Raw genomic sequence first — 21,143 nt, 5'->3', positions numbered from 1 at the left:
CATTGTAAGAAGCCCATGGCTGTTTTACACAAACTTGCAATAGGTTACAATAGGAGACCCAGTCTCCCTTTCTTGGTAAATCCAGCTTAGCAGCATCTCTCAGCATGTTCTGAGTATGTTTCTTGCATTCTCTTTGTCTCAGAATCTTATTAGCAAAAATGTGCTATTTCTAATTAAATGCCTTGAAAATGTATATCCAGTAATAACCTTTTTATGTAGTAATTCGAAATTTTAACCATTTGCACTGAAAACAGTAAAATCTTTTGAGACAAAACAGAAACATACCAAACTGTATTTTTTTCTCTTCAGTAGTGTAGAACCTGCTTTCAAGGCTTCTGCTGGGAATCTTAAATAATTTGTCACCTTTTAATTTATTTCTTCCTTAGTCTGAACAAAAGACTCATTAGTGTTTAAATCCTAAAGAAGCTCTGAAGACACATTAGTTTTGTGGACCTGCTAGATTTCTTGTGATGCTGCTTGCTAAAACTTATCTCTATTTCATTAAGAACAAATTAGATATGACATCAATCATAACTGAGTGAAAATTGAGCTGTAATGTCTGCACTGTGCATAAAACTACAACCAAATCCATCCTTTCACACTTTAATATCCTTTGGCTAATAGCAGAAGGAGTAAGTGTGAAAGCAGCAGTGCTGCATATTAATCTGTATCATCACAAGCAATGAATGAAAGTTCTGATCCACAAGAAAAGCAGGATCTTGTAGGCCTGGAAGTACAGAGGTTATGCAGCAAATGCCACAACTTACAGTAGGGTGAATTTTGCGAAGGAAGTCAAACCAAAGAACGTCACACTCTTAAGCATAAACAGAAACAGAAAAAGCAAAAAAGGCAGTAAATGAGACTTAGCCTCAGTTTCATGACAGTGCAGAGCCTGGTGACAATAGCAGGATGGATATAAGGAGCATGTACAGAAGTGGAGGCCACTATCTTTGTCCCTGAATCAGTCCCAGACACAGCCAGACTAGCAAAACTGACCTGAAGCAAAAAGATCCCCACTCAGAATCAAGTGACAAGAGAAGTAAATGCACAGCCATTCATTTAAAGGGAAACACTGTGTGTTGGTATGGAAACATTAGTATGCAAATTGTTAAAGTAGATTTTGATGGAATAATCATCAAAGGCACGGAGATAAGTAAGGAACAGGCTTCCAAGGATTGCTTATGACAGGTGAAACTAGTATCTTTGCTTGCCAAGATCTCTAACTGGGCTTCAGTAAAACACTCAGAAAGGTTCACCCAGAACAGGACTAGACTAGAGAGTTAAACAGGCAACGAGGCAGAAGAGAAATACCAATAGTTGTGTTGGTGCAAGAATAACTGGGATGGAAGAAAGTGAAGACAGTTCCAGAGAAGCAGCCCTGGAACCAAACTTCATTTAATATTTTAATTTTATAGTATGGCACAAAAATAGAAGATAGCTAATAATACAAAGGGACTTATCTCACCTAAACTTTGTTGTCTAAAAGTCAAGCTTTTACTGGAAAAGTGTTGATCCTTTCATAGTAAGTGCAGAAACAGACATCTTGGATGGAAAGTCTGTCTAAAGATGTCTAAGATAGTTTGTTCTTTCCACTGCCTGTAGAGGAAGTCTAGATAATTTTATCAAGCAAACAGCCTAACTTTGAGATATCTACACTACACTATTTAGTGGTTACCATAATAGATAAAGCTCACAGAAAAAACACTTAATTCCTGCAGTGTATGAGAATTAACTTTCTGCAATCCATGTGTACATATGGGAGAGGTTTTGGGTTTCTCTTGACCAGACTTGGTGTTCAGTTGTACCTAATGAATAGGCTCCCTACATTAACATATACCAGTCTTCTGTTGCTTACTTTCAAAGGGCAAAAAAGTTCAACGGCCAAAAAGCATCTGCCTCTAGTTTGCCTTTTCACTGAACTTATATATTGCAATACTGAGTATCAGGTGATGAAATAATAAAATACATTAGCCTTTAGCAGCCTCTGGGCAAGATTCTTACTGCTGAGATACATATCTAGAGAGGGGATTATGGAATTAGAACATAAATCCATTTTTAGTCTTTTTAGTTCTATGCAATTCTTCATCTCTGAGCTTTGCATTCTCAGAACTTAATGACAGGGTACCGCATAAGGGATTACTAATGCAACTCATATAAAGCACACCGTTAACTCCAAAGATAGTACAGCATGCCAAAACATATTCTTACATATAATCATCAAAACAAATAAAATATGCTATTTTGAACTAGAAGATCTTTGATGGTTATTTTGCAAATAATAATCTGTCTTTATGTCTGTGCTGCATCATAACATTTGGTGGTGTCTACTACCGCAATTCACTTTAGCTAAATTTCAAGTCGCACAGTCCTGAATGTGAAACAAAAAAACTATGTATACTATCAGCTTTTTTCCCTCCCCGTTATTTGCTCCCCTTTTCACAACACCACTCAACAATCTAACATAAAAATCAGGAGTTATGTCCTCAGCAGTGTTAGAGCTACGACAATGTTTTCTCAATACTCACTTTTGGCACATGTGGATTAAATTCTACTGCTCTGTGAATAGCTTCTACTGCATTCATCTCTGCAGTACTCAGCCCTCGCCTTGAGGCAGCCTCTGGAGAAAATCTACAAAAGCAAAGAAACAAACACATTAGGTCAGAAATGTTAGCAAGAAAAGGCCAGAAGAGGAATCTAGAACATGGGCCCATGTAACCAAACTGAGTCATTTTCCTATGCTCTCCAAACTTCCATAGCAAGTGGAAACTCTGAGTGATCTATTACGTCAAGGCCAGTGAGAGCCCAGCAGAAGTGGAAAGCATGTTTGCATCTAATCATGGAAGAAAATCCATCCAAACAGTCCCTTCTCTGTCACTAATCTAAATTTGCTCTAGGTATCTTGCTAAGGGGCATATTCAAGGCTGAAGTTGCAGAAAAAAAGAAAAGAAAAAAAGGAAAAAAACCCACAAAGCCAAATTATTGTTGGAGGGTTTCTATTAAAAACAGGTTTGGGGAAGTTTTAGGGACATTCCCAACCCAAGGCCCCTGGGTCAGGTTGGGATGGATGCAGCAGCAGTAGCAGGTGGTCTACTGGCCGCAGCACCATTGAGGGTAGCATGCCCAAACTGTGGGCAAATCATCTGCCCCAGTGAATAAAAAACCAGACCATGCAATCTCTTTCTCACCTCACACCCCACGGCTAACTCCAGAGCTGTACTTGGCAGGCAGACACCACAGGGAAAGCTGTGACAACCTTAGCCCTGCCCTCCCAAGCTGGAGTCGCTGTGTAGGGAGGAAAGATGTTGCAGTAGGTACTGGCGATCTACAGGATAAAAAGAATGAAAGAAAATTACTTAGATCTTGATGTGTACATACACTTTAAAAGCAAAAACTGTCAGGATGTCAGTCAAGAAAATGGCTTTCCACTCTACTTGCTTTCCAACTTTGGGGGGGGGCATTCGACCCTCAGGTGCACAGACACAACTCTGCCTGGGATTTGTGTAAAGGCACTTGAGAGCAGAATCGGGATTTTTGAGATCCATCTCACAAGGAGCTGAGCACCCGTTCAGAACGGGCCAGCGCTCTCAAGTCCACAGGCATCACATAGATGTGCTCAGCACCTTGGAAGGGTGAGACCCAAGAGAAAAACATCACAGGAATGAACAGATATTTGTGTCTCTAAAAATATGAACGTCATCTACCTCTCAGAACCCCTGACATAATAATGCTAAATCCACCTGCCGCTAAATAAGTAGGTGCGCAGTCTTCTGACACGTCTTGTAAAATGACATTGCTACCAGTGCATCCACATTTATTTATTACCTTTTTATGGTCAGGTTTATATGAACTTGAAGAAGTTCAGCCACACAACCCTCTTTAGTTGCATCTTCATTATACTATCTAGGAAGCCAAAGCTCACCCAGACAGTATATGTAAAACTAAAAAAGAACTGAATTTATGCTAGTTCTCTTCTTCTTCCTTAATATCTGAAGTGCAATGTTTGATCACTGCAAATTTTTCTCATATATAAAGTGAATTTTTCTCATATATAAAAGTGAATTTACTACAGGACAGAATTTTCCTGCTACTGAGCAGATTGTTAGGGTGTGGGCTCAGATAAGAGAAATCTTGAGTTAAATCAGGATTTTTGCTTGACAGTAGTTCTTAAGCACTTACTTGTCAGAGACAGCTCTGGCTTTGAGCAATGCAGCTGTGTAACATATTGTTGCTGATTTTGGTAAGCTTATATCTGTTGAAAAGAAAGAAAAAAATAAACATCTGAAAACTTAAAAGTCTGCAGAAAGACAAGTGTTTGATTGATACTTCAGAGTAAGCATGACATATGCAAAATTACTATGGGAACTCAGAATACTTTCTGATATTGGACTTATGCTGCCATATCACATGGATTTTTTTAATTTTCACCTTACATACAGGCTTTAAAATCTGTGTTAATGACCACTGGAACTGTTATTTAAACAGCAACTGGGTTCATTAGAGAAATAATTCAAAGACTGACATCATAGAGACATAATGAAAGAATTCATTATTCCATACATAAATGTATAGGTAACCTGGAATACATTAATTTTTCCATAGTACACAAAACATCTAAGTAACAGTTGAAGGCTATCTTATTCAGTCTTCATGTTTTCACGCAGAAGTAGTTGTCTAATATGAGTGTGTGGCAGCTATACAAGTTAGGACAGCTATTCAAGTAATAATGGATTTGACTTGCAAGCAAACAACCAGTAGATTTATTGCTGTGATTAACAGTGAAATAAGGTGTTTTGCCTCTCAGGGAAATGTTGGAGCAAAACGTTCACCAGACAGTCTCTGGCCATTTTATCCTGTTCCAGAGACACTCAGCAGCCATAAACCTGACTTAACCCATTAATTAATTTATACCTGTTCTCTAATAGCAAATTGGCATAAAGCATTCAAAAGATAGAGAGAAATGCTCCTTAACAGACTTGAATGATATATTTGTTCCCACTGTTACAGAGAAGAATTGACTTTCACATTAGTAATCTCGTGGTGTGACTCTTGGGGATGGTCCTGTGCAGGGATAAGAGGTGGACTTGATGATCCTTGTGGGTCCCTTCCAATCCAGCATATTCTGTGATTCTGTAATCTACCCAGCAGACACATATTATATAGCGACTGAAATATTCCAGCATTAAAAAGTTAAAGACTACAGCTCGATGAAAAAAACCCCAACAAACCAAACCCACTAAAGGCTGGATTCTGCAAACACTTCTGCACACTGTGAGAGCTTCCTACAGTAAATAGCAAATGCAGTATAGTAAACACAAGGCACTTCAGTAAGTCCACTGTAAAAGTGAGGAGCAGCTTATCTGACTATTGTTCTAAAAAACTATCTATCCCTTGGTTTTTCATTAAACTTGCTAAGAACGACAAAATTATCATGGGTAACTTGCTAACTTTCGGATTAAGAGAAACTTGTGATTTACTGAACTTGTGCCTTGCAAGACAGGGCTACAAAAGGGAGTTTAAGAGGATAAGCGAGTCATATCTCAGCAGCCACCATCCCTCACTTATTAATAACAAAGCAAATAGGCACAATGTTCTGTTAGACAGAAAACACTGTCAAAATGACTGAGGCACTTTGAAAACGCTACCTGTCAAATCCTCTCTATTATCTTCTAATGCACTTGCCCTTCAAGTATGAGATGTACAGATCTTGTTGGAAGCTCCTCTATAATATATTCCAACTATATTTTCACTGGAGTATGTAATTGTAGTGACTAAAGTAATTGCAATCAACAGCATGCAAAGCAGGCTAGATGATAGATATGTTAATTACTCCACTAATAGAAGACAGCTACAGACACAGACACATCTTCAATGACAGGCAGAGAAAATATTTATAAGCACATTCAATAACCCCACTTATACCAGGTTTTCCTTAACATTAGAAGTTATTTCTAATAAGCAGAAATGCCCTTTTTCAGAATACACTGGTCTCTGTCTTTCAGTATAAATCTTATTCATGAAATTATAAATGGAGTGAAAGGTAGAGGAACGGAAAAGAAAAAAATACACATGGGAAAACCAACGATGTGCTTATAAAAACATTTATAAGGATTTCAATTGGTCAACAGAATACCTTATTTTCCCCTTACCTGTAAGTGTTTCTCTGGGCCATCAAACCACCATTACCTCATGGGAAATATTTTCCCCTGCATCAGTTCAAACCTAATAATGCTGGTTTGGGATCTGACCTTTAAAAGTTTGCAAGAATGACACAGAAAGGATCTTCCGCCTAGAAAGGTCTTACTAGAAGATCCTGGAAATATATTTTCCCAATGCAAAAGGTGAACTCTAGAGAAAAAAAAAAGACCAAACAGAGGATGCTCACTCAGATTTCTAACAACAGTGAGAGCAGCATTTCACTTTTCTATCTGTTTGAACTAGAAGGAATCCAGAGGTCTGGAGCACATAACTGATGTAGCACAAGAAAAGCAGTTGTTATGCTGATAAAAGCTGCTCACTCAATTTCATCAAAGCAAGCAGCAAAAGCCAGCAAAACCCAGAATGACAGGAAGAAAATGTCAATTCAGCCATGAGGTTAAACAAGGATACCACTCAACTTCTAATTACACGTATACAACCTAGTTTCTGCATCTAATCGTTGATACTTGAATGGAGAATGTTCAGTGGATGTTGCATGGACCAAGTTGTGAGGATTATTACAATTCTTGGCTAAGAGATCATGCTGTAAGAATGGAGCTTGATATAGGGTTAAATACATTAAAACAAAACACAGTATTACAAAATAATATCTTCTAGTAGGCAGTATGTGTTCCTGAGCCAGAAACGTCTGTGCACAGAGATTGCAGGATGATTCACAATGAACTGCTGGCATCTGCAAGGAAGGGAAATGTGGTGAGATGAGGTAAGGCTCAGGTACACCATGTGAATCATTTCGGCAGAAGAAATGGGATTTCTCAAAGAATGCTGTGTTCAAATCTGATCCCCCATGGTCAAGAACACCAAAAGTAAACAGAAGGTCTGGATAGTTTTTTATCAAACCAAATGAAATAAAGACTGAGAGAAGATACAACTGTTCCCTATGCATACCCACACGGAACATCAGGAAAGGAGAAGGATTGCCTAGGTAATGGATAATGTTGGCACAAGAATAAAGAGTTCAGAATTAAATCTAGGCCAGAGATTAAAAGGTTTCTGTGAAGTGAATTTTTGAGGCAGATTTCCAGGTAGAACAATGGGGAAAACAAAACAGCTAATTCTAGGATGGAGCTTGCTCAGCTCATGGAAGGGGCAGTAACATGCAGAGAATGCAACAGCGGGGGGCCTGACTCACCCAGGAGGACTCTTCCAATACTATGCTCTTAATAATCAAGCAGTACTTGTTTGAGGATAATACCTACTGTCCCCTAAGAGTGGAAGAAATATATACGAATGTCTGTGTTTATCACAGAATCACGAAACAGTTAGGGTTGGAAGTGACCTCTGGACATCACCTAGTCCAACTGAGACAGTCCTCAGCAGGTTCATGCCAGCTTCCCTTCAGAAGTGTTTTGCTTTTTATTTGCTCCATATTAGACCATAAGTACTTGGTTCTGTTATATGCTGGTCTGATGACCACAATACTTAAAAATCCTCATATAATTTAGTGTTCGTCTCCAAAACTGCACCCTCATATTTTAGAGAAAGGCATAAAAACAATTATGTCTGGTAACAACTTGAATTTAGCAAGGGAATCATGTCCAAACTAGTCCTAGGAGATACATACTCTGTCAGGAACCAAAGTGAAGTTTTAATAAATGACTGTGTCCAGCTCTGTGAGCCATCTGGCAAAATATCTTCACATACACTGTTTCCCACCCTCCTGTGATTACTGGTGGAGCTCCCACAATGTGCTGAAAGATGTGACTGCTATTCTGCTGTCAAATCCATCACGGCATTTTTGCCTAATAAGAACTGATGTGTCATTCTAAAAAAGGCTCTCCTTCTTCCTTATTGCTTGTATGTTTAAACAGAATACAAAAGTCTAGACTTAATTTATGAGCATTTTCTTTCCATTAGCTGCAGTCAGGTATGGGGAGGGTCAAGACAATGAATTCTTACTATTCATTTGCTTCTTAAGCAGTTGCTTTGTGAGACTGAACTAATGGAAAGATGCTATGGATATCCCAAATATGCCATATATCATCTAAATTCTTCACACAGCACTATAGAGAGACAACATTAAGCTGCTGGAATCATTCACGTATTTTCAAATATGTTACTGAAAGTGTATCAACAAACTGGAAGAAGTTATGCGAAGAGGTAAAACAAAGAATGGTGGAATACAGGACATATATTGTACTATGGCTTGGGGGCAAATCCCAGCTCTGATTTTCTGTCCCTCAGCCTCTCTGCAGACTCTCATGTTTAAGTGTTAGGCCAACACTTGCTCTGTCAGCACAGAACCCCTCTAGTTCTTGGCACCTGCAGGTTAGATTGTCAACTCTTACACAAGGGGTAGGAAGAATTGCTTATGGGAAAGACTGAAAGTGCTCTAGCAAATAAATATGTGCAGGATGGACTGGTGATGACAAAAGAGAGATCCAGTCATCTATGAAGACAAAAATATTAAGAAAGAAAGTGAATTAAACTCATACAAATGACTAAAAACAAGGATGGAAATCAATAAAGTATGAACTGAACATCAGGGGAAAAACACTGTTAAAAAGATGTAATATTCTGCAGTATTATCTCCCATTAGAACAGTCAATTCATTTTTTCCACAAAACATGGTAGAAAACATGCTGGAGGGAGCACAACTATGAACACAGTGCTTACAAAATAAAACAGTTCTGATTCTCTGTACTTTTAACATTCTTCCTCAGTGGTGGGAAACACCCAATCAAACACAAACCCATGGCCACTATGTATGCTAAGGGCTTGACTTCGGTCCCTGATGGTATGGAAAAAACACTTCAGCACAAACAAAAATTTGCCATGACCACAACTAAAACTTACAACTGCTGCTTTCAAACATTTCATATGCAACTCTTGCTGAGATGCATATCAGTGACCAAGCAGGTGTCAGCCCCTTTAACTTGACCAAATTCAATCCTAAATGCCTATAGAGGGGAAGGAAAAAATTCTGATACAGAAGATTAAAAAGAGTAAGATTAGTAAAATTACTTTAGACTTTTTGTGGTTTTGCACATACAGGACAAATGAAAAACCCCACATAATCATATGGCAAAAAAGAGGAGACCAGATGGTATGAACAGACATAGAACTGATGCAGAGACCTAGCTGAAGTGACAAGTGATTTTGACATGAGGAAAGAAACTAGTTCTTAGAAGCAGAAGCTGAAAAAGATGTGATACGAACAAAGACAAACTATTCTCTTGATTACTGTTACACAAACTGCAGGTGTCACATGATTTCCATCTCTTGAGGTAAGTAAGTAGACTAGACTTCAGTATGACCTTAACTAAAAAAACCTTTTTCTTAAGATCTCTCCTTCAAAAAAACAAAAGGATTATAAAATAGTGTGCATGAGTTAATGGTTGCTTCCATACTGCTACTTGCTACATCTTTTAACTCAGAAGAAAACCCTTTATTGCACTTAGAACACCTTCCCAGTTAGCTCCACTAGGTAGAACATCTTCTCAAAAATGTCAAACATAAATATGGCAACTAATGAAATGGATGGAGACGTGATCTCAAATATACACACACACACACACACACACACACACACACACACACACACACACACACACAAAACCTCTGGAGACCATAGCTAATGCAACTGATGGCTGCATGCAATTGGTTCATCAATCTGCAAGTCTCTACAAAAGAGTAGGGTTCTGCTAAGTAAGCTATTAACAAATAAAAAGGTGTCATACCATAGTCTCACTGAAAAACACTGTTCTATTAAAAAATGAAAGGAAGGACAGGTTTAGAGAGGAGCCATTGCATCACTAAGACTAAATACAGAAGCATGTATTCTTTCTAAACCTGACTTTCAATTGCCAGAAAAATCTGAGTTTTCACACAGTGCCCAGGTTACCAGATAATATCTATCAAAGCAACTGGCTGACCAGGGAAGTTAATAAATCAGTTGCTCTAAGCATCAGAACATGCAGCCCAAGTCCACTGGAAAACAATCTGTCTAAAAAGCAAGGATAGAGGAGCAGAGAGACTATCTACTACAAATATCATTAGCTTATTCCATCAAGAACAGTCTCTTTAGCAGCCATAACTATTTCTGCTGTAAATAACATGGATATGAGTTATATCAGAGCCAAAAATATTTTCAGAATTCAATAGTATTTAGGTCATACTCACTCTTATTGATAGACATTGAACTCTGAAACCATAATGATGTAGCTCAGCAACAGTGCATGCTGTTCCACTAATGAGGCCCTTTTTCCATGAATAATGAGTATGGACATCAGCTCTGTTGCCAGGTACATAATATAAACACAATTTAACACATGGCTTTTGGTAAAGCAGTGCATCTGCTTGCAGAGGCTGAGGTTTCACATAATGTGATCCAACTTTTTATCCCAGGGTGGGGGCAGACTACTCAAGGAAATAATTTGTTCATATGTTATCAAAATACAGTAAATCAGGTTTGGTCTTAGTCAAAAAAAGGCAGTGCAGTGGGATTAACAGAAACTGCAGATAGGAAAGTATAAATGAGTTCAGTGTTTTATATTCCAATAAATCTTACAACACATGAAGCTGATGAGTTCTAAAATGAGCTGAAACTCCGTGAGACAGCCCTTCTGAGACTCATGAACTATAAGGGTTATACTGGTTAAGCCTGTGTTTGCCGAGTCCTTGTGCATACTTAGTGTATACACACACCATACTCAAAGCGTGAGCTGAAACTGCATGTGTTCAAACAGTCAAAGTAAGAGCTTTATTTTTAAAAGTCTCACTTGTTTTCACTCTTATCAGATGCTTCAGAGAAAACAAAACACACCTTCAAGTTTTCTCAATTTCCAAGACATAAACTGCCGCCATGGTGTTGTGTAAAACCAGGGATCAGTGCTTCAGTATGCCAAAGTAGAGCTTGCACTGGAGTTTAGTCTTGAGATTTGGGAAGGCGTGGCTTAATTCCTTGTTCTGTCACAGTTCTGCTATCTCTCAGGACTACTGCTTCACAACTACATGGAAGACTAGAAGGTGCCAACATCCTGTGGTGCCTGGGGCATAAAAATAGGCGTTTTCTTTTACTTCCTTCTTAACATGCCAAAATAAAGACTATAGGGATCTCTCCCTGTGTCCCAAGAATACTGAAATACAATGAGCTATGAGATAGTGATGTTACCACTTCAACTGCCGATTTCTTCAACCAGACTAAGTACAACCAAGATCTCTCCTAGAGTCATTACTGCTACAGAATGGCAGTATTGAAGGGCCTGGGTGACATTCTGATCTCTACTTATAATGATTTGTCTCCAGAAAGAGCTGAAAACGTTCCAGACTGGACTGGTAGCAGTGATTATCACCAATGTTACTTGTAATCAGCTGCTTATTTATCTTTTGTTAAATAACCTCAGCTCTGCCACAGTCTGGTGCAGGAGTCTGAAATCTGCCAGTATGATCATGTTAGTATCAAGCCAATGGTCTATTAAGAGTCTCATTAAAATTTATCCTAATTTCCTAAACTTATCTTAATTTCCAAAGTTGTAAGATGTTAGAAGAAAGCAGTTAGCACATATTCAGTGGAAGCTTCTGCATTTTTTTGGTTATACCCTTTAAAGATTCTTTGCTCATCAAGTACACGTCTCAGTACCCCAATAAACTTATGCATCATCCCCTTGCCCTGTGATGTTCCATGTGATGATATGGGTCCAAGTACAGAGGCTGACAGTGAGCAGCCATTCTCTGCGTGAGCTCTTATCGCTCTAGTTTTTTGGCACCCCGGCAACGCAACATAGAATGACAAAGGAAGAGGAGGCAGAAGTCACAGAGAAAAGAGTAGATGGAAAAGACATTAAGAGAGGAGGAGATGTATCTTGACCATCGCTGCCCTGAAGAGAAGACTGGGACAGGTAGTTAGGAGAGGCAGAAGAACGGCACTGGGAATGAGAGGTACTGGCTGAACAAGGAGCCTCTAATAGCAACTGGGAGCAATACAAAGCTGAAAATGACCATGTAAAAGAGAAGCAGAAGAAGAAGACAAGTGGGACAGAAGACCAGCCAATTCTTTCTAAGAATCAACAAGAAAGAGTGTCCAAAGCACCGTGGATATAATAGGCTCCAGTGTCCATATTCATAGGCATTTATACAACAGTAACACAATAGGAAACTGACAGCTATAGGATCCTTGATTCACTTGTTGCAGAACTTGGAATGTAGCTACTGAGTAAGCCAGAGACTACAGTAAGAGGAGGAAGAGTGGCACTGTGCAGGTTGATGAACACCGCTCAAGAGAAGTGGACTATATTCCTGTTTCAGTCACAAAGTTTCTGCACAATACAAGGAAAACCCACTTAATTTAAGCTAAACACTTCTCATTCTGTGTCTCTGAGACCCTGGTGTCTTGAACTGAAGTTCAAGGGGCTAGAGCTGCAGCACCTGTGATTTGAACATAAAAAGAGATGTAATGCTGCACAAACCAATGTTTACTAAAAAATACAAAAAATTAATACAAAAAGTTCATCTAGTCTAGTCTTCTGAGCTTGCCAAGTTTTCTCCATAAGACATCAAGTCTGCTACTCAGTAGATTGGTATGAAGTTAAATCAATTAATGTTTGTAAAGCACTTGTATGCTACTAAGTCAACATTCATAGGAAAGTCCACAAGGGAACTGATAATCCTTTCTTCAGACAAGGTTTGAATAGCATGCAATAAAAAGTCTGCAGAACCTAAACAATCATTCTTTAAACACCAACAGAAAGCAAAGAAAGCACTGAAGAGCTGCTAGTGACTTCCATTACCCTGTACAATGAATTAAGCATGGGTTGGCAGAAAAAATGTACAGTGTTTAATCTTTGGATTAAGGACTGTGCAAGGGCATGTATGAAGCTCATGTCAATCAATTTAATTACAGTGTTTCCTAAATTTTAAGAGTTTGACTTAGAAATATTTTTTCAGTGTGTACCATATAGAGAAAATACAAATACATATTTGAACTTACCATCATACTTTGCTAAGACTGCCTGAACATCTGCATATGCTTGCAGTTCCAACAAAGCCTCTAGCAGGTTTTCATGGATGTTGAACATGCTGAGCAGAGGAAACTCCTTCATCAACTAAAATCAATAATATATGAAAGGGTTAGATTATTGATGTGGAAATTGTTCAAAATGCATTGAAATACTCAACACCAAGTTAAAAGCTCTCAGTTCCCCTTGCTCTTAGTCCTTTACCAGAGTTCACTATTATCTCAGAAATTTATAAGCTCTTAATGGATGCTAGGTCAGGTTCTTGACAAGACATGGTTGCATAGGATGTAATTAGTGAAATCCAACAACACAGCTATCTGAATACATAACTCTCCTTCAAATAATAGGCTTCTTCAAAGTGAAGAAGAGTTATGGTTCTGGAAAAGAATCTTCAACAGTGTAGCTCCAGTATATCAGTAGTAAGTAATCCAGCACCTCTCCAGTATATTAGTGGAAAAATCAGAAAATACATTGAAAAAAAATCACAATAACATCAAATGAAAGAAGCCATATTATCAAACATGTGATACCAGAATTTGTAATTGTGAATACTTTAGAATACAACTGCAATTGTGGGCAATATAAAAACCCAACCAACCAAAACCCAAAAACCCAACCCAAACCAAACAAACAAAAAAGCACCCCCCCCCCAAACCCCAAAAATAAAAGAAAGAAAGAAAGAAAGAGAAAAAGAAAGAAAAAGAAAGAAAGAGAAAAAGAAAGAGAAAAAGAAAAAGAAAAAGAAAGAAAGAAAAAAAGAAAGAAGGAAAAGGCAGCAACAATAGGAAAGGTAAAGTTTATACAAATCTAACACAATAACTGAGGACTTCATCTTGTATGATAAACTGAATGTGTACTTAAAATAATCTAATACTTTCAGACGTTAAGTGCCTTTTTTTTACGAACCAAGCCTTGGAGAGATACCATGGATTTGTTTTTAGATATCCTCAGTTTTAATATCTGCACAGATTCAAATGACTGAAGTTGATATTTTATCGCATCTTGTTTTTGAAGTCACACTTATAACAAGCATCCACATTTTTCACTGCAGAATGGACAAAACAATATTTTTATTGTCAGAGTGATTCTCTAAAGAACTGAAGTGTTAAAAGATCCTTGCTTCTTTATGTCTTCTTTATGGTTGTTTAACTGCCTACGTGATGTACATTCAGTACAAAAAGGTCCCAGACAGTGCAGAACTAGGATAGCTGATATTACCACTGTTCTTCAGGAACCTGCAGGGAAACACTGTCATTTACTATCTCTCTGATATGGTTTATGACAACAGAAATGCTATAAAAAACCAAGTAAAGAAAATTATTCAAGCTAAGCCTTGCTCTATTTGAAAATAACAAGCTAGATCTGAAAACTCTGTCACTTACTAAATCTACCTTTCAAGATGTAAAGAGAAACTGATGAGAACCAGCAAATCTTAATCTCACAAACAGGTAACATAAGCAAAAAGTAAAGCAGGATTGAAACACGAGGGGCAAAAATTCACCAAGAACTTCAGAAGATGAGAAACAGGTAATGCAGTAGAGCATCTTCACTGTTAAGAAAGAGACCTCAACAGGTAAACAGAGAAGCAAAGCACAGAGAACTTCTTCCTTGTGAAATGATCTGGCATAAGATAATGTAAGAACTATTCTGACCTTAAGAATTAAGATTCTAAATTTGTCTGTCTGGATGGCAATGACTTTGCTGCAGTTTGAGGATTATTAAAATATAAAAGGCAAGGATGGCAGTATTTTGTTTAACTGATGACATAAATTTTTGGTGAGAATCAGGATCACTGTGATAGCAGCTGAAAGAAAGCACTGAACTTTTCATGTTAATGGCATGGGGATGGCCATAAAGCTCTCAGTTTCACTGGTAGGAGCTAAACCTGTGAAAAACAACATTAACAAAACTGCATAGTTTGCAGGCTTTTCTCCTCCACTAAAAAAAAAAAAAAACAACAAACACCAAGAGACCACAGACGTTGATGCTCACCTAGGTTAAATGGAAGGATTTGAGAATAAAATAAAAAGTTTAAGTCATTTTTCATGAACAAAAATAAGCGCAGGTGAAAATCCACATAGTTGGATTCATCAGTTAAAGACCCGTCACAGAGTCTACTTGTCTTCATTCTTGTCCTTACTAACTATTTGATTTTTAAGAGAGGAAGCTACTATTTGGCAGGAAAGAGCATGACAGAATCTGGCTCTATGCAAATATGAGAATTTTAGAATGAACATCTTGCAAAGAAACCCCTCTAGGGGATTGAGAAGGATTATCCCTGCTCATTGAGAATAACAGCTGGCAGAATAACATTCCCTCCATCAGTGAAGGGAAGAGCTGCAGCTAGTTTATAGATGTACTCTAGCCAGTAAAAGCTCTTACTCTGGTTCTCTGTCTCTCACTGACATCACTCACTAACCTTTTGGGTTTTTTCTATTTTAATTACGTTCTGTCAGAGTGATAAACCCTCTCTCAGACAGCAGGAGAATAAAGGTAATTGTCTGGACTGCCAGGCCTTCAAACTGGTAAGTGTTAAAAAAGGTTTCATCTGGGAAAAGTCAAATGTTAAGAAGTCCAACCCAGTAATAATGAACTCAGTTGATATTGTAGCCTCAAAAATAAAACACCTCTAAGTGGCCACTCAGCTATTTGAACACTGACTGTGCATAAATGAGAGCATGTTTGCTATTAAAAGAAAGAAAAGAAGGCATGAACTCATTTCTCTGTCACTTCTGGATGTAGAGTATATAGTTTTCACTGCAAATAATTTCCAGTCACAGTAAAAATTTGGTTTCTGAGAAACTTGCCAGAAAGTAAAGCCACTTGGACGAAGGAGTATTATGACACGCCATCTTTTAGGCCTCATAGTGAAAGCAAACACTGGGGAAGAAAAAATTGCCCCACAGGTCTGGTGAATAGTCAGGGCAGGTCATATACTCCATCATGCTGAGGAGCTACGCAGAGCAGACTGTGAGCTTGCTCCCCTCCCCTCCCTAGCAGATGGAGAGGGAGCTGGCTCATACTCCACACAGAGATGTAAAGATGGGCACGCTATCCCCAAACACAAGATAAAAAACACACCCTCCATTCTCCAGACCCACACAGCACTGAGCTCTAATCTGGCTTCCAGTTTAAGAGGCACAGACAACCCTCTGCATTTATTTTCTGCAAAGTTACAGACCAATATCTGCCAAATCATTTGGCTTATCAATTTTAATTATCTTTACGTTTTTACTGTAACCTGACAAATGTTTTCATTTGAGTGGCAAGCACCACACTTGAAGAAAAGACAAAGGCTCTGTTATCATCTTTCTCTACACCTTTGGAATTCAAGAGAGCAGCCATCGAATTCAGAACTCAAGATTTCTCACCAGAGCCACTGCAGCGTTTTAAACACTAATTAGAACTAAAAATGCCATTGTAAAATTGCAGTTAGTTGGTTTCTTGGCTGATACTAAAGAGAAGTGTCCCACTGAGCTAAGCTCATGTTCATACCATATGAAAACACACACCACATGGCTATGATCGTATTCCCTCCTTACAACATAAGGATATTCAAACAGCTATTGAACACATCATACCAAATCTATATTCACAAGGATTTTACTTCAAACTTGTATCAAAATACTTTCTAGTGATGGAATTCAGACCTGGGGCTGGGATAGTACATATTTTGTTCTAATTGCTCTGCACGTTTGGGGGGAAATACGTACAGGCGTAGAAAGTAGAACTGCTTTTCTTTGAAAGATTCATTAGGTATACTACAAATATACAGAAATGGTAGCTTTTGCAGATAATTATTAAGTTTTAATTTTTTAGATAAATAAAATTTTTGGAGTATAAGTTCGCAGAAAAATTCTGGAAATAAGACTGGATATCTTAAGACTAGTTCTGGGAGCTCTGTATTCACAGACTCACCTCAATTTACATTGCAGGGTGTAGGTTCAACGATTTTGTGATGGATATGAAGCTATGATCATCACAGAAAATGCTTTATGGTAGAAGGAAATCCACATCTGATTTACTAGATGAGGAACAAGTTTTATCTCCCTAAGGACAGCTTAATGAAGAAGACTGCCTTGCCTGAGAATATCTCAGTCACCAGGATTTTCTCATTAAGATCTAATTTTTTTAACATTTTCAAGGAATGTAGCTTTAACTGCTGCATCTGTTATTCTCCTTGTAATGACATTAACATCATGCACCAATTAGCAAAGAAACATTATTTGTGTAGAAAACTGCTTAAACCTGCAGCTTATGCCTACAACTAGACCCCAGGACTCAAGGGAATACAAAGGTGGATAAACAAATGATCTTATATATAACCTGGTGTTGACATACCTATGCTCCATTTGCATTATGGCTGTATGCATGGCCACATATTTTACAGGCAGTGCATGCAACCATTCACTGCTGCTTGTACTCCTATCTTCTCAACAAACAAACAAAAACATTTTCAGGTCAATGTATTCAACTGAATGCATTTATAAAAAGGGAAAATGAATTCATCTTAAAATGAAAAAACATCAAGCAAACAAAGGAAATTCAATGCAACCAGTGAAACTGTTACAACCTTAATTCCTAGTGTGTATGTTCCTGCAGTGGGTATCTAAAATGGCAAAACCTGTCCACCACCATTGAAGAATCAAGCACACAGTATGGATAGCACTGTCATTTTCACAAGTGCTTTGCAAAAACTGCTTTCTGGTATATGACCTATAATCTCCAAGAACTGTCAACTGAACAAGGTAGAAAAGGCAAAACTCCAAGCCATTTCTGAGCAGAAAAACAGAAACCTCCATTTCTGTGGGCTTCATTGGCTACAGCTGACCTTTCAGATGTCTAAGCTCTGACTGAAGCTCATTCTGGGCTTGAGGCATTTGCAACCTTACTCCATGTTGCCCCTCTGATGTCTAATAAGATACACCAATCTTTAGTTCTTCTCCTGGCCAGCTCACCTGGCAAGGACAGAAGGGAAGAAACATTGTCAGCAGACTAAGGCTAGCACACAAAAAAGCCCTGTTAACAGATGCTTAAAAATTAGTCTAACTCCTGGTCCTAGGAGTCAAACTCATTCAAGCACAGTCTCACTGTGAGTGGGATTCATGTGATGCAAACAGACCCTCTCATAGCTCTCTGAGTTGGAAAATGATCTGAAATGCACAGGACCTACCTGAATTAAAGTTCTGCTTAATTAGAGCAACAGTAGGATTCTGTCAATTCATTACTTTCTCTAAGTGCTGCATTCCTTTTGGCAAATAATCACTATTTTGTTTGGAAGCAGCTCCACAGTTACTCTTTCACAGCTCAGAGAGGATAGGAGCTAAGAAGCCAAATCTGTCAGATCTGTTTTGAAGCTTGCAAATGATTAGCAGCAGGATCCCCCATATTTTCATCCATATGTGGAATTCAGGAAATATAACATCTTCAGAGTGTCAGAAGAGAGACCCAGATCCAGCTTACACTAACTGTGGGATGGCACGGGTTTATAATCTGCCAATATTCAGTTTTAAGTTTGAATTTAGACCAAGTGCTCCATAATATTCAAAGGTAACATGACTTCTCTTCAATGTAGGATTAACAATGAGTCAATAGAGTGAAAAATATCTTACTAAACATGCAAACTCTAAGGAAACATGCTACAACACGCAGCCTTTATGTTCTCTCTTAATTGGAGGATTACGTAAAGGAATAGCATGGAATACTTCTGTGGTCACCTTCCTAGTTCCTTCCTGGTTACAAGCTGGTCTCCAGGAAGGCCTAGAGTGAAAACTATCACAGTACGACTTGAGTTCTTTAAGGAATATAATTATGAAAATGCTGTAATTTAGACTATGTTGTAAAAATGTATGTATTTCAGGAATAAAGAGAATTTTAAAGGCAGATGTGGCATGGACCCAGAAGAGTGCAAGTTGTTCCAGATCTACATTTAGTACAAAACAATCCCACCATATAAAACTAATAACAGTGCTAAATTATAATTGTTTGTTACATCAAATATTAGTAATTTTACAAAGCATGAAAATAAAGTCATTACTCATAGTCCTGTTAAAAAAAATTCCTTTATTTGCATCATAGAATGGTTTGGGCTAGAAAGGACATGAAAGATCATCTTGTTCCAACCCCCTTGCTGTGGGCAAGGACACCTTCAACTAGAATCAACCTGCTCATGAAAAGTCATACTTACTACATCTAATTCTCCCTGAAAGTAAAAGTGGCTACTAAGAGGTGGCAAAAGCAGTAGACAGAAGCAGAATTAGTCCTTGAAAAATCATCTCAAAGTACTTTTTGTAGAAACTGACATTTTTAGAAGTGGATTTTTAAATGAAATTAAAGTGAGGAAACTATCTAGCAGCTCAAAAATGAGCTAGGACATTCCAGAGAGATGGAAGACCATAATTAAAGGACAATACAAAGCCTCTGAACATGGAGTGATGCAAGATGGTGGACAAAAAGGAATCCAAGTTACCAGGGCTCCTACCAAGACTATGTGACCATATTCTAGCTTAACAGAATCCCAATGCTGGAAACCTATAATTTATGTAAGAAACATTATTAGCAGTTTAGGTTGTAGTCACCAAATTTCTAGCTTATGAGTTTTGCACAGAATCACAGTCATGAATAAAAGTGAGGGGTCTGAGTCGTGCAGAAAAAAGGAAGGGATAAACACCATCAGGGAAATCACAGAAGTCTCCGTTTTGTTTAAGAGCCCATTGAAATGAGAGATGTTCCAACCCGCCTTTCCCACTTGCCATACTATGTGAATCTGTGACAAAACAAACCACATTTGAATACAAAGACATAAGAAAATATTAAAATCGGCTTTTATCACTTGCTATTATTATTGCAGTGATTCTGTGTCAGAACAAGAATTAACTGAGGACTGGTAAAGATGGGCAAATATCACCATTCACAAGAATAGCACTCTTCTAATATCTGTGAGATAACTCTTGGTCTCATTTAACTAAGAAGTACTTTCCCTTTTATAAATGGTACTAAATAAATATTTTTATAAATATTTATAAATTTTATTAAATGGTAATAAATGGTACTTAAAACAACCGCTATAGATGTTAGTAAAGCTAGAATCCCATTCAAGGCAGAGTAGCCTGACTAACCTGACCTGTGTAAAACAAGCCAAAGAATCTGACTCACTAATCCTTGCCTCGAGCCCAGAAGCATTTGGGAGAGACAGACAGTAGCTGTTGATGCAAGTAGCTGCAGGAATTGTGTTAAGTTGCTAGGGATCACGACATCTTTATTAGCAATTAGTACTCTCCTTGTTTCACACAGCTTCATAAGTCAATGTGCAGAACACTCCTGGCTATGTATTTGCACTACTCAAGAGGAAATCAGCAATGCACACACAAGAATACAGACTTCAACAGAATATTGAACAGAAATCCTTATTCAAAGCCTAGCAAAAGAGGTTGCCAAGAAAGTATGCTAGATTTGCAGAACCATCATCCCAGCAAAAATCACTAAAAGCACTGGTCATAAAAACCCAACCTACCCATATCATTAAAACTGATTTAGTGTGATTGAGTACCCTTTCAAAGCCTTCAAGTGACATAACCTCTTAAACCATTTTAAGTTGAGTGTTTAAAGAACTTATCATGCAGTCCATTGATAAGCATGCAACACTCTAGCAATACAAGCTGCTTTGCTTAGGTGTCTTCTGTGGCATAAAATACACATTTAGAGACTGCAGGTGGGCACCAAGACAAACACATAAACACATCCAACTGAAATACCCTCAACAAGGTTCTCAGGAATAAGTAGACTTCTAGGTCCTTTATCAGAATCTGAAGAGTAATTTCTCAGCAGATATGACTGATCCCAGATATAAAATGCACTTTTCTGACCCTTAAAAAGTGTTTTTGTTTCTATCCTTCTCCAGGAAAGACCTGGAGATCCTCTTCTCTCCCTAAACCTCACTCATTTATAAACAAAGCTACAAAGCATAGAGCA

The 21,143-nt window shown here is 38.1% G+C and overlaps 1 protein-coding gene across 3 annotated transcripts in view; it reads right to left on the bottom strand.

Annotated features, from left to right (window-relative positions):
• ST7 (suppression of tumorigenicity 7) overlaps nt 1-21,143 on the bottom strand; it is a 138,943-nt gene that overhangs the window by 15,521 nt on the left and 102,279 nt on the right. For all 3 annotated transcript variants that reach the window (XM_064656046.1, XM_064656047.1, XM_064656048.1), the window contains 3 exons: nt 13,145-13,259; nt 4,177-4,249; nt 2,526-2,628 (listed from right to left, as the gene is read on the bottom strand). In XM_064656046.1, the coding sequence (XP_064512116.1) occupies nt 2,526-2,628; nt 4,177-4,249; nt 13,145-13,259 (291 nt within the window). The remainder of the gene's footprint in view (nt 1-2,525; nt 2,629-4,176; nt 4,250-13,144; nt 13,260-21,143) is intronic.

The sequence above is a fragment of the Pseudopipra pipra genome, chromosome 5, assembly GCF_036250125.1.
Source record: "Pseudopipra pipra isolate bDixPip1 chromosome 5, bDixPip1.hap1, whole genome shotgun sequence".
NCBI classification, from domain to species: domain Eukaryota; kingdom Metazoa; phylum Chordata; class Aves; order Passeriformes; family Pipridae; genus Pseudopipra; species Pseudopipra pipra.
Note: the sequence above shows the minus strand (reverse complement) of the source record. Positions and strands in the feature narration are given on the sequence as shown.